The sequence below is a fragment of the Pseudonaja textilis genome, chromosome 4, assembly GCF_049901715.1.
Source record: "Pseudonaja textilis isolate UNSWEBS1 chromosome 4, rPseTex1.2, whole genome shotgun sequence".
NCBI lineage: Eukaryota > Metazoa > Chordata > Lepidosauria > Squamata > Elapidae > Pseudonaja > Pseudonaja textilis.
Window position 1 is genome coordinate 87,470,398 of NC_141993.1, and position 17,131 is coordinate 87,487,528.

Below are 17,131 nucleotides of genomic sequence, written 5' to 3' on the forward strand. Positions count from 1 at the left end.
GTCAGAGAGTGAGAAGGTTATTGGAGAGCGTGATGGATGACTCTTGGAGACGGATGTGTCCCATTGGAGAAGTCACATCCAGGGGGTGGGGGAAAGATCAGGGTCAAGGGGGAAATGTATGATTTGATTCAGTACCGCCTGCACCCAGCCACACACCAACAGGGCCATTTCTAATAAACTGATTTACTTTTTCTGAAATGCGGCTAGAGGCTTTTGCGTTGAATGAGGGGGATTTGTGGGAACCCCGATATGTGACTGGGTGGGCATTATTATTATTATTATTATTATTATTATTATTATTATTATTTTCTTTTTCTTCTTCTTCTTCTTCTTCTTCTTCTTCTTCTTCTTCTTCTTCTTCTTCTTCTTCTTCTTCTTCTTCTTCTTCTTCTTCTTCCTCCTCCTCCTCCTCCTCCTCCTCCTCCTCCTCCTCCTTCTTCTCCTTCTCCTTCTCCTCCTTCTTCTTGGAGTGGGTGGGGGACACAGCTTCCCTCCCTGCACACACACACCATCCCCGCACACCCCTTTTTGCCTCCTGGGCCTCAGGGAACCTTCCTGGAAGAACCAGTAAGACAGCGAGGGGGATTGTCGGGAGGGGGAAAAAAAAGAAGAAATACCTTAAGGACTAACTGGACGGAGAAGGGAGGGGCAGGCGGACAGGGGCGGGGCCTGCCAGGGGTACGATTTGCCAGTTCTCTGAATCATAACAACCGGTTCTATATAACCGGCCCGAACCCGTAGAATCCCACCCCTGCCTAGTTTGGGTAATGAAATGTCTGCGAGAAAACAACCAAATCTCAGAGAGGCCTGATAGGAATAACAAGGTTACCTAACGTAGTTTGGGTAAAATAATATATATAAACTATGATAGTAAGTTTAAGTGTGTGTCACTTTAAACTGCAAAGCATGTAATTTTGGGTGTGGTTGTGAAACCGCCATAAGAGGGAGCAAGAGAACCTGCTGGATTGCTGACGATTGCTGGATTTGATGGATTGATGGTTTGCTAACTGCGTGTTCCCTACTGCTGAGTTGCTGAACCTCGAAGGAAGAAAGGAGGTTTGACTTCTTCATATCTCTACGGCGAGGAGATATATTACTGGACTGATATTTGTAAGTTTACTGACCTCTCTTTTTCAACACTGGACTTTACAACTGAATAATCCCCGGACGGACTGAATTAGTGAATGATATATGGACTGTTTTGACTATGCTAAAACTCTTACTGGAATAAACTATTTAACTAGCACATTGTATCTGTTTTACTGAGTGTAAGCTACAAAAACGTTTATCTCACATATTTTGCCTGCCTGCCTGACTGCCGTGCAGATTCTGCTAGGGGTGTATCCCTAACAAGGCCGAAGGAACCCTGCACTCTTATCTAGTCCCAAGTTGCTGCCTCCTTTAAAATCGATACGAATATTGCCTTCCAAGGCCTGCACTCACTCTTCATAGACTCCTCGGTGTCCCCAGGTGAAAACTTCATGGATATTTCCTGGGAAAAGTCCTGAAGGCCCTTGCAACGCTCTGGATTATCTCCAGCTGAAGGTGGGAGGGTTCCATCCTGTCCTTCTACCCCCTCCTGGGATGGAAAGGCCAGCCCTGCAGATCCTCTAGAGAAACTTCGGTAGATTTGCTCTCTGCCCTAAGAAATACGACAAACAAAAAAGCAATATGGGTAATCCTCGACGTACGTTGACTTAATGACAGTGGTCATAAATGTGAGAAGTGGCCACAAGTCACTTTTTTCAGTGCCTTTGTAGCTTCCAAAGGCACCGAAAAAAAGTGACTTGTGACCGTTTCTCACATTTATGACCGTCACAGCAGCCCCACGGTCCTGTGACCAAAATTCAGGTGCCCGGAAACCAGTATGTATCAATGATGGCTATGTGATTGCCATTTGCAACCTTCCCAGCTGGAATCCGTCGAGCAAAGTCAACGGGAGAAGCCGGTTTCGCTTAAGGACTGTTGTGATTCACTTAATAACATCAGCGCTTCGCTTGACAAGCACGTGCTGCAAAAACAGTCATTAAACTCATTGGATTACTCGGCCACAGAAACTCTGCTCCCAATTGTGATTGTAAGTCGAGGACCCACCTGGACGTTTGTCCATGCGTGAGATGAACACCCCGATATGGAGAGAGACCCCAAGACGCATGTGAGACCAACAGACCCACAATCAAGTGAGCAATCAAGGAACTGCCAAAGAGCCATCAGTAAACAGCCCTACCAAAGAACCTCCACCCACACACACACAGGCAAGACACCAGAACATAAACTGACAGCAAACAGCACCCCTTACTGGCACTGATGATGTTACCTAGTTGGGTCATGAAACGTCTGCAAGCTCAGAGAGCACCAAGGACCCCTCAAGCACGCGGTAGGCCAACTAAGGCTTTGGGCATATTGGATCCAGGAGATAGTCACCAAGTGAAACCAGGGATGATTTCCCACCCTGGGGAGAGCTCTACTTTGTAAGGAAATGATTGCTCAACTGTTGCTTTCTTGTCCCGGAAACTGGCAACGTGGTAAAGGGTGCAGTAGCTGATGAGCCGATCTCCGGGATAAAGAGTCGCAATCTCGTTGGGCGACAGCAGGGCCTCCATGGTGTCAGGCACATACCAGTCGATGGTGATGTCACTCACAGCTGGCTCAATGGCTTTCTTCAAAGACTTTATCAGCTGGGGGGGAAGGGGTGGGGAGGAAGAAAGTATATTGAACATTCACCTACACCAGGGCGGAGGTGCTGTTCAGCAGGTTCTGACCAGTTCTGGAGAACCGGTAGCGGAAATGTTCAGTAGTATGGAGAACCAGCAAATCCCACCTCTGACTGGCTCCGCCCCCGTCTATTCTCTGCCTCCCATTGAGTCCCAGCTGATTGGCTGGGTCTTCTTTGGTTGCCCTGCACAGGAGAACGGAGCTGGAAAGCAGGCTAGTGGGGTGGGGAGGGAATGGGGATTTTGCAGTAAGCTTCCCCCAGGAACGGGGAGGGAATGGAGATTTTGCAGTATCCCTTCCCCTGCCATGCCCACTAAGCTACACCCACCAAGCCACACCACGCCCACCTAGCCACGTCCACGGAACCGGTAGTAAAAATTTTTTTGAATCCCACCACTGGGCATAGTTCATCAGCTTTGGTGCTCTATGATAGGCGTGGTCTGATGTTTGGGGTTAACTTCCCACCACCCAAACCTGGGGACTGGATCAGAACCCATGATCAAATAAAAAGCATCATCCAAGGAATAAGAGCCGTACCTTAGGCTGCAACCGTTCACCTGGGCTGAGGAATTCTGCCTGGCCTCTGCTAACTTTGGCCAATCTCCTGAGGAGCTGATGGCAGGCAGCAGACCCCAAGCCAAATGTGAAACACCTGTAAGAAGTAAAAGACTGGACTTTACAGACAAAACTGCCACTTTTTTTTTTATTCATCTCATTCTAAATTGCGCTGGTTGTATGCACTGGTCCAGTCATGCCACATCTTGGTTGTTGCCAAATGTTACATCTGTCCTTATCACCAATATATCAGAGTTGAAGCTGCGACTTCTTAATTCCAGCTGTTCTTCAGGCATGAATTGGCTTAATGGCATTGCAAATGATATCACACGCATCACACCATAACATAATAACAGAGTTGGAAGGGTCCATCTAGCTTCAATTTCAGATAATCAGAGTTGGAAGGGATCTTGTAGGTCTTCTAGTCCAGGGTCGCCAACCTTTTGGACCTCAGGGACCACCAAACTCATAATTTTAGATCCCAGGGACCACTAACTGGTTCTGTGGGCATGGCCTAATTTGTGGGTATGGTTTGGTGGTCATGTGACTGGCTGGGCATGGCTTGTATGTAAATATTATAAATATTTATATAAATACTGAATTTTTTATAAAAAAGAGTAACTTTTACCCAAAATCAGGCAGATTGAATTGCTCACAGAATCACAGATTCATTCAGAGATCTATCTATCTGCCATCAGCTAGCTCAGTCTGTCACATAAAATTTGCTTGCAAGCAAACTCACAAAATTAACTCACAACACACCATGCATATAAATATTGAATTTTTTATTTTTAAAAAAGAGCAACTTTTACCCAAAATCAGGCAGAGCAAGCAGATCAAGTTGCTCACAGAATCATTCAGTGATCTATCTATCTGCCATCGGCTAGCTCAGTCTCTCAAATTTGCTTGCCGTGAGTCTGCACTGAATTTGTTTGCAAGCAAACCTTCAGTCCTAAGGGAGGTTCGGTTGTGCTGAGCCAAAGATCTAAAGACTACCTAGAAAGCAAGAAATCCAACCATTTCCTGCTTCCTAGCTAATCTAAATCTCCTGGCACAGCAGAACAGATGATGGTCGGAAAAAGGAAAAATAGCAATTTAGCAGGCAAGTTTACCGGGTAAGGAGTGAGTGGGCGGGGAGGGTTCCCACGGGCCATGTGGGCTGAGCAGCCTTGTGTTCCCATGCAGCCTGGATTAATTGCTTTGTGGGGATGCTCTGGGGGTGAGATTTCTCTGCGGCCCACCAAAATGTTTTCACGGCCCACCGGTAGTGATCAGGTCCAACCCACCCAAGAGGAGACCCCAACCCCCTGTCCAAGAAGCAGACCCTATACCACATTATAAAATGTGGTCACCACATTATAAAAAATATTTTGAGACTCTAGAAAAAGTGCAGAGAAGAGCAACCAGGATGATTAGAGGACTGGAGACTAAAACATATGAAGAACAGCTACAGGAACTGGGCTTGGCTAGTCTAGAAAAGAGAAGGACCGGGGAGACATGATAGAGGTCTTCCAATATTTGAGGGGCTGCCACAGAGAGGAGGAAGGGGTCAAACTATTGTCTAAAGTGCCTGTAGGCCAGACAAGGAATAATGGATGGAAACTGAACAAGGAGAGATTCAACCTGGAAATAAGGAGAAACTTTCTGACAGTGAGAACAATCAACCCATGGAACAGAAGTTGCCCTTGGAAGTTGTGGGAGCGCCATCACTTGAGACTTTCAAGAAGAGACTGGACTGCCATTTGTCAGAAATGGTGTAGGGTCTCCTGCTCGGGGGGTGTGGGGTGGACTAGATGACCTATAAGGTCCCTTCCAACTCTGATTACCAGTTAACTGTTACCATTTGAGACAAATGGTTGCCCAATCTCTTCTTAAAAACCTGCAGTGATGGAATACCCACAACTTCTGGAGTCAAGCCATCCCACTGATTAGGAAATTTCTCCTTAATTCCAGGTCGCTTCTCTCCTTGCTTATTTTTCAACCATGGCTTCTTGTCCTGCCTTCGGGTGCTTTGGAAAATAGATGGATCCCTTCTTCTTTGTGGCAGCCCCTCAAATATTGGAACACTGCTACCATGTCAGCCCTAAACCTTCTTTTTCTTAAACTAGACATACACAATTCCTGCAATTTTTTCCCCCATATGTTTTAGCCTCCTATTCCCTGGGCGTGTGTCATCCCACAAATGGTGCAGATTATATCATTAGGGTCAGCTGTGTTATGCAATGGGCAGCAGTGGCAAACTGCACATCATTTGGAGGACGCTATTGTGATCCCCTTCCTGGTTTGAAAGTGTACTCCACTGTGCCCATATAAGGGAGCGGGGGAAGGTCCCTCCTCAGTTTGTCTGCCCAATTGCTTCTACACATTTTCAGTGTGGATTATTTTGAACTTTCAGGCAAGTTGTTTGTGGCAGGTATCTGTTGCAGAGGTGCTATTCAGCAGGTGCTATTCTGACCAGTTCTGGAGAACCAGAAGCGGACATTTTGAGTAGTTCGGAGAACTGCCAAATCCCACCTCTGACTGGCCCCGCCCTCATCTATTCTCTGCCTCCTGAGTTCCAGCTGATCAGCTGGGTCTTCTTTGGTGGCCCTGCAGAGGAGAACGGAGCTGGAAAGCAGGTTAGTGGGGTGGGGAGGGAATGGAGATTTTGCAGGAACCTTCTTCCTCAGGAGTGGGGAAGGAATGGGGATTTTACAGTATCCTTCCCTACCACGCCCACCAAGCCACACCCACAGAACCGGTAGTAAACATTTTTGAATCCCACCACTGGTCTATTGGCTTTTAAAGCTCACAATATGGAAATTTTTCTTCCTAAAGGTGTTTCTAAGGGCCAGACATCTGGGAAGGTAACATTTGCAGCCTGGGAAAAAGAAATGCCCCAAGTTTGAGGCCGGTCGACATAACTTCGTACCTGACGGTGCTTGCTTGTCTCCTAACTAGCTCAATAACCTTGCCTGGGTTTTCCACACTGGAATCCAACAGGATAAAGAGCTGCCGTGGATATCCCCGGCGGAGGGGCTGTCCCAAACTCCAATTCAGAGCAGCAAGGAGGCTGGTGCCACTCACATCAGCCCGTAGCTTCTGAATATATTCGCAGGCCAGTCTCACGATGTCCTGAGGAGATAATAAACAGCTTACAGAGACAATATAAGGCAGGAGTCTCCAGCTTTGGCAACTTTTAAGAGTTGTGGACTTCAACTCCCAGAGGCCGAGGAACTCTGGTGTCAGGATTCCAGCAGTTACCCCAATTAAATTACGTGTCTGTTCTAGCCTGTTGCTAGACCTGTTCATCCCAAAATAAATGAAGCCCAGCTAGGCTATTTTTACCCTTTACCCAATATGCAGTGGATTTAAGTTACCAGGCAGAGATTTCAAAGTTACCCACAAGATTTGATTATCCTTGAATTACACCGTCTTCGGTCTGATCTAAGTATGGTATATAAAATCATACATTGCAATGTCCTACCTGTCAACGAATACTTCAGCTTCAACCATAACAACACAAGAGCACACAATAGAGACAAACTCAAGGTTAACCGCACCAAACTTGATTGCAGGAAATATGACTTCAGCAACCGAGTGGTCAATGTCTGGAATACTCTACCTAACTCTGTGGTTTCTTCCCCAAACCCCCAAAACTTTAACCTTAGACTGTCTACTGTTGACCTCACCCCTTTCCTAAGAGGTCTGTAGGGGGCGTGCATAAGCGCACCAACGTGCCTACCGTCCCTGTCCTATTGTTTCCTTTATTTTTCTTATATGTATCCATTTCATGTATTCATAACTATGTTTATATATATACCTGTTATCCTGTAAGCGATTGACAAATCAAATAAATAAATTAAAATAAATAAATAAATCCTAATCAAAGGGCTGGTTGCTAGGTTGATCAGACTGCTGAGAGAGAAGACTTGCAATGGGGCAGGACATTCTTCCTGTAAGCCATAGCAAGCCAGCAGCAACTGGCCAAGAACAGTGGTCACCAACTGGTGAGCCATGGCTCACTGGTGGTCCACAAGAAAATTTTGGTGGACCGTAGAGAAATGTCACTCCCAAAGCAATTAATTAATAGACCTCTCTGTGTGTGTATTTGTGTGTGTATTTTGTGTGTGTGTGTGAGAGAGAGGGAGGGAGGGAGGGAGAAATTGAGAACATCACAGCCTCCTCTCTCTCTCTCTCTCTCTCTCTCTCTTTCTCTCCAACATCAGCAGGCCACTGTCAGTCAAAATTCATATTAGTGGTCCGCGGGATTTAAAATTATGAGTTTGGTGGTCCCTGAGGTCCAAAAGGTTGCTGACCCCTGTCCTAGAACAGTCACGGAGAGTTCTGTCAAATTTAATGAATTCCCAGCGCAGCCCTGGGGTGGTTCTGCCACCTTGGAGTAGGTACTCACACTATTGCAAGGCTTGCTCATCTTGAAGGCAGGCCTGATGTTGGGGCCAAGGCCTGCCACGTTCAACAACGTGCTGGAAGGAAGGCTCTTTATGGCCACTACCAGAGCATCCTGCACAGGAAGAGGGAGAGAAAGTCAAGGTTATCATGCAGGGGTATTTCTTGCCCTTCCTGCGGGAGACCAAGGTGGCCTCCATAGCATTCTTTATCCCCCACCATGACAAGCATATGAAGGAAGCTGGGCTGAAAGGGGAGCAACTTGCCCAAAGCGACTTGGAGATTTCTAGCTGAGGGAAGACCTAGATCTTCCTGATACTAATTCACTTTCAAGGATAGAAGCAACCTAGAACTAAGGAGAAATTTTTCCTGACCAAACAATTAATCAGCGGAATGAGTTGCCTTCAGAAGTTGTGGGTACTCCAACACTAGAGGTTTTTAGAAGAGATTGGACAACCATTTATTTGAAATGGTACAGCGGTTCCTGTTTGAGGAGGAGTCCAAGGGACTCCAAGATCCCTTTCAACTATGTTATCCTGAGAATCCACATTTCTCTTCAATACTATCTCCAGAAGTGTGGATGCTCCTACACTGGAAGTTTTTAAGAAGAGATTGGATAACCATTTGTCTGAAATGGAACAGGGTTTCCTGTTTAAGCAGGGGGTTGGACTAGAAGACCTCCAAGGTCCCTTCCAACTCTTGTTATGCTATCCTATCCTATCCTATCCTATCCTATCCTATCCTATCCTATCTTATCCTATCCTATCCTACTATGCAACCCTCATTCTGGAGCACTCGCTGTAATTAATTAATTTAATTTCAATCCCTGCCCAACCTAAGCAAGTGACTCCACGCAGCAAACAATCAGACTGCAGGGAGATACAAATATTGTACCAGATGCAAATTATGTTCTTAATTCCATGCCATATGGCAGCACCCAGCTGCCTTGCCTGACCTCATAAGGTTAAGGAGAGCCAAACCTGGCTAGTAATTGAAAGTGAGCTTATCAGAAAAGTCTAGACCAGACCAGGCAGATAGGTTGAAAAAAACATTGTGGAAGACAACATTGGCAAAGCATTTCTGTATTTGTTGCTAAGAAAACCTAAAGTGAAAATTGACTCCCAAGGAAAACTGGCCTTACTCTTCCCATTAACACCTGGATTCCAATTTTGCAGTCCAGGCCAAGTCCCTCACTTCTGAGTTAGAAAAAAAGTCCTATCATATTTAGTATTTTTTTCTAAAAAAAAAACACGTCTGAAATTGTCCATCTGGGATATTTATTTTCTTTATTCCACAACTTCCAAAAGTTGTCATTAAGTGGTAAGTGTCATGTAAGATGTCATGTAAGTGTCATCTCCTAACAGATCTGTAGGGGGCGTGCATAAGCGCACCAACGTGCCTACCATCCCTGTCCCATTGTTTCTTTTATTTTTCTTATATGCATCCATGTATTCATAACTATGTTTTTACTTATACCTATTATCTTGTAAGCAATTGACAAACCAAATAATAAATAAAATGTAACAGAAGGGGTAAATGATTAAATAGGTGATTAAGGAATCATCATATTAAAGAATGCCTGGCCATTAAATTAGATTTATTCATTCCAGAAAGAAGGCAATGGGAAATCACTTCTGTTAAGTTGCTAAGACAGCTACATGGATACGATCGTGGAGTTAAGCTGAACTCAGCTCAAGGGGGTCTTTATCCAATGGTTATGACTCTTTTTTAAAAGGCAGGTTCTCACGTATCGCTAATGTAAGAATCTATTTACTTTGATCCCATCAATGCTGGAGCCACTTGTGCTTCCCGTCTGGTCAACAAGGAAGAAGATCTCCCTGGTCACCGTCTGAACGTTAGTAGAAACGCTGCTTATCTCGGGGCAGAAATTCAGCATCAGGACAGGGTTGTAGAAAATGTCTTTGTGGAATCTCTTCTGGACAAAGGCAACCTAGAAGCAAGAAAAAGAAGAAAACCCGTAAAGGAGATCTTAAAATTTGAGACTTTTGTTTCCCTGATATGGAGATGATCTAAAAGCCCTGGGCAACTTTGAAGGACCCAAATCTCTTGGTTGCCATCAGGGAAAGTCCATCTAGCCAAGGATGTTTCCATTTGCCTCTTGGAAGTTTTTAAATAAACGTCTTTCTTTCAATCCCCTACTTTGGGGAGTTGCGTTTATTTTAAAATAGAGGCTCTGCCATTTATGTATCATGGGTAATGAGCATTGAAAGACTTATCCCTAGAATAGAATAGAATAGAATAGAATAGAATAGAATAGAATAGAATAGGAATTGGATTGGAATGGAATGGAATGGAATAAAGTAGGAATAAAAATAGAAATTGGAATAGGAATAGTATTGATTGCTTATTGTACCCTATGTCTATTATTAAGTGTTGCACCTTATGATTCTTGACTCTTGGCAAATGTATTTTTTTTCTTTTCAACTCAATTACTTACCTTCTACTGCAGACCCGGTGATTAAAACAGCAGGGCAGAGGTGGTATTCAGCAGGTTCTGACCAGTTCTGGAGAACCGGTAGTGGAAACGTTGAGTAGTTTGGAGAACCGGCAAATACCACCTCTGACTGGCCCCGCCAACCCCATCTATTCTCCGCCTCCCGAGTCCCAGCTGATCAGCTGGGTCTTTGGTTGCCCTGCACAGGAGAACGGAGCTGGAAAGCAGGTTAGTGGGGTGGGGAGGGGGTTTTGCCCCTGCCATGCCTACCAAGCCATGCCACCAAACCAAGCCATGCCCACCAAGCCACGCCCACAGAACCGGTAGTAAAAACAATTGAATCCTACCACTGCGGCTGAGGCACAGCAAACAGCTCTGCCATGCCAATCAGCTGTGCTAAAAACCCAGGAAATGAAGCAGAGGAAAGAACGCAGGTGGGCAGGGCGCTTTTTCTTTCTTCTTGGCAACTTTTTGGAAATCCAGGCTGGCTGAGGAACGAGTGCAAGTGGTGGTGGAGGCTTCCCTCCGGCTGACCCTCCTCCTCCCTCTCCATCTCATCTCACGACCCCTGGCCCTAAACCCCTGTCAGTTGTCCCCTCCTCCTGGATCCCATTCCCACCCTGCCAGCCCTTGTGTTACCGAGGCCGGGTTGGGGCAGTGTGTCAGGGCAGAGAGCCGGTTGTGCATCTCCGTAAGTGACTGAGGCACGCCCAGCACCATAAGGGCCAGAAGAAGCTCCAGCAAGAGTGAGGCGCCGGAGAATCAGCCCTGGGCGCTTCTCCATCCCCCGCCGTCACCCTTACCTTCTCAGGCCAGGCAAGGAATGACTGGGAGGAGAGGGCAAGGGGCAGGGCCAACCAGCGGTGGTATCACCCAACAGGGAGTCTACAGCAGAGGGCCCAAAGAGCCGCATGCAGCTCCGGAGCCGTGAGTTGCAGACACCCGTGCTAGGCTTTTGAGACGTATCAATATTGCTGCAGTGTACATAGTGCTCACATTATGGATTGTGTCATGCCCCTGGTGGAGTCTGACTCTGAGGGAGAGGAGGAACAGCCTATAGGGAGTGGAAGTGTGGCTCCGGAGGTTGTGGAGGAGGCTGGGGAAGGGCAGATGCCAGCTGAGCAGTCAGAGGAGGACCCAGGCCCATCCCCTCTCCATCCTAGGACACGCAGAGAGGAGAGGATAAGGGAGAGACATGGTCTGTTGGGGAGGAGGGGGCCTTCATGGGCTGCAGCTGTGACAACTGGATAAGAGGACGGACACGTGTACTGGTGAGTGCTGGAAACAAAGCATGGAAATATCTCTAGTTTATGGTTCTTCTCTTGAGTTTGGCGTCTTTTCCAGTGTGTGTTCTGTTATCTGTGGATGTCCTCCAGCCCTTATCTTGCCTGGTTTGTGTTGTTTTTTACTCTTTATAATTTATAGGCACTTTTAGCATTTTCTCCTTCTTGTAACTGCTCATGTGTGAGGTTTTTTTGTCTCCGGTCAAAGATATTTGGAGCTTGGAAGCAAAGTGAAGGAATAAAAGGGGCTTTACCTGTTTTTTGTGACTGTGTTTATTTTGTATCCCACCCTGGGTCATCACAGATTGCTTATTAACTACTGATTCTCAGACTGCGTTTCTATGGCTGCAGATATTTTTACTATCGACTACATTTTGCCATTTTAACATCTCTCTTGGCGCAATCTAAAAATACCGCAGATCACAAAATGTTTCCTTACGATTAAAAACGCCTTACCCCCATATCTAATCTAGCTTTTCCTCTAACGTGTTAGATGAAAGTGTTTTCCTTTCAGAATGATTACGGGTAGTCCTTGACTTATGGCCGAGCCCCACATTTCTGTTGCTAAGCGAGGTGGTTAAGTGTGCGCAAACATTTTACAAACTTTTTTGCCATGGTTGTTAAGCGAATCATGCAACCGTTAAGTGATTCTGGCTCTCCCCCGACTTTGTTAATCAGAAGACGTCTGGATAGGTTGCCAATGGCACAGAAATGGAAGGACATTTTGATCCCCGCAATGAGATGAATGGCTGCAAAATCTGATGGAGTTAGCAGAGATGGCTAAATTGACTGCTTTGATTAAAGGAAAAGAAAAATACAAATACTTTCATTTTTACACTTCTGGACTTTGTGCTTGGGGTGGTGTTCTGTCTTTAAATTGCTGGCTGAATATAAAGACAGACAGGCAAACTCTACAAAGGCTTCCGTACAAAGTTCCTTTATTGGATCCAAGGCGTTCTCAAGGTGTAACTCACAGTTATGTCGAGATTCATCTAATGTCCAAATCTTCGCATAGCTGACTTCCTAGTGTGAAAGTATAGCGATCTTCATCCCATAACGATGGAGCAAAGGATAAGACACCAGCAGGTAGCTGGGGTCCAGGCAAGAGTCAAGGAAGCTCCCGCAACCCAACCAAGGGTCAACTCAGTGACCAATCAGGATTACAGATGTGGCCACATGACATGAACTACATTTCCCATGATGCATTAACTACATTTACCATGAGGCATTCCCTTAAGGGGACAGCTCCCAATTCTCACTTAACTATCTCAATTCCCAATTAACTATATACTGTCTAGACAGCACAGGTAGGGAAAAAAATGAAATTTGATTTCGGGTTTTTCCAATTAGATAGATTTGTTGCTATAGAAATGGTTAGTTTCCAATTAATATGAAAAAGTAAAAAGTTGAGTGTAGATCATAATGCCTTATTTTACTGCACCAAAGGAGTCAGAAATCATTGCCATTTCTAGACAAAGCAATGTAAGGATAATTTTTGAATAGATTGGTGATGATGAAATGAATGTTATAAAATAGTTTATGTAAAAATGGGGATTTGCTCGTATAAAATGATGGCATGCTAGTAACAGTCTAATAAACAAATAATAACGATAATAGTATAAATATACATAGTTGATTTATAATATAGGAATGACTGTAAAGATAGTATACAAGAGATTTGTACCGACCGACACACTGTATGTAAATTGAAAGATGGTTTTATGTTTTTTTGTTAATGTTATGTTTATCTTTGTCTAAAAAAATAAAAAACTTAAAAACAAAGAAATCAATGCCATAACTTTTCTTTTTCCCTTACTTTCCCCCACTATCCACTTCCCTTTCTCCTTTCCTAATTCCCTTAATATTTGCTTTTGTATTCTTTTTGTATGTCATATTATACATGAATAAAACTGTTCAAAAGAAGAAAAAGCGATCACATGACCCCAGGATAGTGCAACTGTCATAGATACATGCCAGTTGTCCAGTGCCCAGAGTTTGATCATGTGACCACGGGGATGCTGCAATGGCCGTAAGTGTGAAAAACCAGTCATAAGTCACTTTTTTTCAGTGATGCTGAGATTCGAACAGGTCATTAAACCAAGGGTCTCCAAACTTGGGAAGTTTAAGACTGGTGGACTTCAACTCCCAGAATTCCTGAACTAACATGACTGGAGGAAGAATTCTGGGAGTTGAAGTCCACCAGTCTTAAAGCTGTTGAGTTTGAAGACCCCTGCACTAAACAAACAGTAGTAAGAGTTACGACCACAACGAAGCACCAACATTTCTGTTGTGAAGTAAAACGTTTGTGAAGAGAGATTTTGCCCCATGTTACGACCTTTCTTGCCACAGCTGTTAAGTGAATCACTGCAATTGTTAAGCTAGTAACACAGTGGTAAAGAAAATCCGGCTTCCCCATTTTGACTTTTCTTGTCAGAAGGGGATTGCAAAAGGGGATCATGTGACCTTGGCAACTGTCATAAATATGAACCATTTGCCAAGCAGCCGAATATTGACTGTGACTGTGGGGATTCTGCAGAGGTGGTAACTCTGAAAAACAGCCATCAGTCACTTGTTCAGTGCCGTTGTAATTTTGAATGGTCACAAAACAAACTGTTGTAAGTCAAGGACTACCTGTACTAAGATCCATCTCCAGAGGTTGTGACTGCTCCAACACTGGAAGTTTTTAAGAAGATGTTGGATAACCATTTGTCTGAAATGGTACAGGGTTTCCTGCCTGAGCAGAGGGTTGGACTAGAAGACCTCCAAAGTCCCTTCCAACTCCATTCTATTCTATTCTATTCCATCCATTCCATTCCATTCCATTCCATTCCATTCCATTCCATTCCATTATTCTCTTCTCTTCTCTTCTCTTCTCTTCTCTTCTCTTCTCTTCTCTTCTCTTCTCTTCTCTTCTCTTCCCTTCCCTTCCCTTCCATTTTAATTTTAATTTTAATTTTAATTTTAATTTTAATTTTAATTTTAATTTTAATTTTAATTTTAATTTTAATTTTAATTTTAATAGAATGGAATGGAATGGATTCGAATGGGATAGGATAGGATAGGATAGGATAGGATAGGATAGGATAGGATAGGATAGGATAGAACGTAGAATAGAATAGAATAGAATTCTTTTATTGGCCAAGGTCATCCCGACTACTTGTGAGGAGGCAGCCTCATCCCTCTTGATGGGCCTGTAGCTGCCTAGTTAGCATAGCAGATGGATAGAGATGAGTGAGAGGAGAAAGAGAGAGAAATCTTTATTGGCCAAGTGTGATTGGACACACGTGGAATTTGCAAATGCTCTCAGTGTACATAAAACGGGCTTTTTTAAATAGCGTGCACTCACCAAACTGGTTGTTACACCGGTTGAATCGCACCACAGGAAGCAACCCATATTAAAACTGTTCTGAAGGAGGATCCATGAAGCCATCAAATTAACTTGCCCCTTCATGGACCTCTGAATAGACCTGAATATAACTTAAAGCCCCGGAGCTACAAAGTAGGATCATCAAGAGTTTCCAGCAGTTAAAAAAAAACCAGGTCACCCACAAACCCTGCGGACTTTCGTTAGCGCAAAGGGAAATATGACTTCCCATTTGGAGGCAGTTATTCTGCGGATGAAATAAATCAGCTCGACTGAGAACACAGATGAAGACAACAGAGGAGGTGGGAATCGGTGCCGGTAAGCTCCATTTCCGTGTGGCATTCATGCACACCTGCTGCTCATGCACATGGAGGACATGCGCATGCACGCTGCTCGTGTAAGCAAAGATGCACATGCACACACACACACATGAGCTCACCGGCTATTTCCACAGCCCAATTGCAAACTCCTCATAGCCCACATGTGGGCTGTGGCCCATAGGTTGGGGACTCCTGATCTAAGGAACTGCTGGTATGTCTTGATCATTCAAATCTATCTATACCAAATATACATGATCTGGACAAAACAGACACACACCCCCTCCCAAAAAAACACCCCTTCTTACCTGTCTCTCTCCATCAGTGTCTTTTTTGGCAATCCGTGCATAATCCCAGCGGTTCCTTATGTGTGCCTCATATTCACCATAAGTCATGGCTCCATCTTCAATAATTAGGTGGGGGTGATGAGGTTCTTCAGGGGGGAAAATGAGGAAGATACCCAACAGTCAGAATAATTCAGTCGTATCAGAATAATAGAGTTGAAAAGGACCTTGGAGGTCTTCTAGTCCAACCCCCTGATCAAGCAAGAGACCCTATACCCGTGATGGTGAACCTATGGCATGGAGCATATGTGGTTAGACATAATAGCATTCTTTTTTACAGTCAAGGTCATGTTGTTCCCGCACCTGGCTGAGGAGGAGTAAAGAGGACGTCTCAAGTTGAGACTGAGGGTGATTAGAGCATGTGATGGAATGACGGGAGCAGGGGGTGGATTTGTAATATTTTACTTTTCGGAGGGAAACCTGGGACTTTCAAGATTCAGGTTTTTCCAGATGTGTCAGTTTACTACTCTAATAAAAAGGAACTTTGAGAATGTGTCTGATTCGGAGTTATTTGTTAGAGTCGAGTTTTTCTGGAACGCTGACAGAAGGAAAAGGTTTGGGAACTGTGTGATGATCCGGGACGTGGCACAAAGGCAACACAGTCAGATAAGCAATAAGAGTCCCTTTATTATCTCCAACTTTGCCCCCAATGTCCAGGTTACCTTCGAGCTGGAGAAAAAACTCTCCCAGGAACAGCCTTTGACTTTAGAAAATTCAGTCCAGAACAAGGTACACACAAACTGTAACTTAAAATCCAAACAAACCAAACTGAAGTAATTAGTTTGGCAGGGCAGGGGCAGGGATTGCAAACTTGAAAGCATGGCAAAACTCACACAGTTGGGAAGACGCCAGGAACACAGATAAGTCACAACAATACAAGATAAAGTCACATTTGCTCCCAACAGCTGATTGCATGCAGCTTGCCTTTTTAATATACTGTGTTCCCAGCTGCAGCTAATGAAGGGAATCAGGGCCCCTTCCTCCCCCGTAAGCCTGGCAACCCTTGTTGCTCTCTTCTCCATTCCTCCCTGCATGCCGTAGGATGAAGAGGAGGTGGGCCTGGATCTTCCTCTAAATTCCCTCTCCCTTGTTCTACCTCTCTTCTGCTCTGCCTAGCCAGACTTTCCCCTTCCCCAGTTGCTTCCACAGCCAATGGAGCCACACTCCCATTCCCTGCCAGCTTTTCTACTTCCTCCTCCGAGTCAGTTTCCAACAGGGGCATGACACACTTGCCTTAGTTGCTATAACTTGCTTAGACTGATTTTGAAGGATCTCTTACCAGAAGGATGTAAGATGATTTCCAGGTTCTTGTCATAACTGTGCTTATCTGCCAAGGTAATGCATATCGTTGATGCTGAATTGGCGTATGGATTGGCATCAGCTCGAAGAGTGTGAGATGGGCTTTCTAGTCCTGCAGCAACGAAGGAAGAGGAGAAAATTAAGTTGCTGAAATGTCACTTAGTTGAAAACTGAAAAGGTTAAGGTTTCCCTATCCAGTCATGCCTGACTCTAGGGCACAGTGTTCATATCTTTTCTTGGCCAGCATTGTCCAAAGATAATTTCTGTGGTCATATGGCCAGCATGACTATCCACCAAAGGTGTATGGTCCGCTGTTACCTTCCCATCAAAGTGGTCCGTATTAATTTACTGTACTCGCCTTTGCATGCTTTCAAATTGTTACGTCAGCAGGAGCTGGAGCAAGTAACAGG

General features: G+C 44.7%; 1 protein-coding gene across 2 annotated transcripts in view; it reads right to left on the bottom strand.

Annotated features, from left to right (window-relative positions):
• The window catches only part of VWA5B2 (von Willebrand factor A domain containing 5B2), a 63,164-nt gene that overhangs the window by 15,958 nt on the left and 30,075 nt on the right, over positions 1 to 17,131 (bottom strand). For both annotated transcript variants that reach the window (XM_026722759.2, XM_087933622.1), the window contains exons 6-13: positions 16,702 to 16,833; positions 15,387 to 15,511; positions 9,434 to 9,610; positions 7,664 to 7,774; positions 6,182 to 6,384; positions 3,253 to 3,367; positions 2,493 to 2,678; positions 1,444 to 1,642 (exon numbers count right to left, since the gene is read on the bottom strand). In XM_026722759.2, the coding sequence (XP_026578544.2) occupies positions 1,444 to 1,642; positions 2,493 to 2,678; positions 3,253 to 3,367; positions 6,182 to 6,384; positions 7,664 to 7,774; positions 9,434 to 9,610; positions 15,387 to 15,511; positions 16,702 to 16,833 (1,248 nt within the window). The remainder of the gene's footprint in view (positions 1 to 1,443; positions 1,643 to 2,492; positions 2,679 to 3,252; positions 3,368 to 6,181; positions 6,385 to 7,663; positions 7,775 to 9,433; positions 9,611 to 15,386; positions 15,512 to 16,701; positions 16,834 to 17,131) is intronic.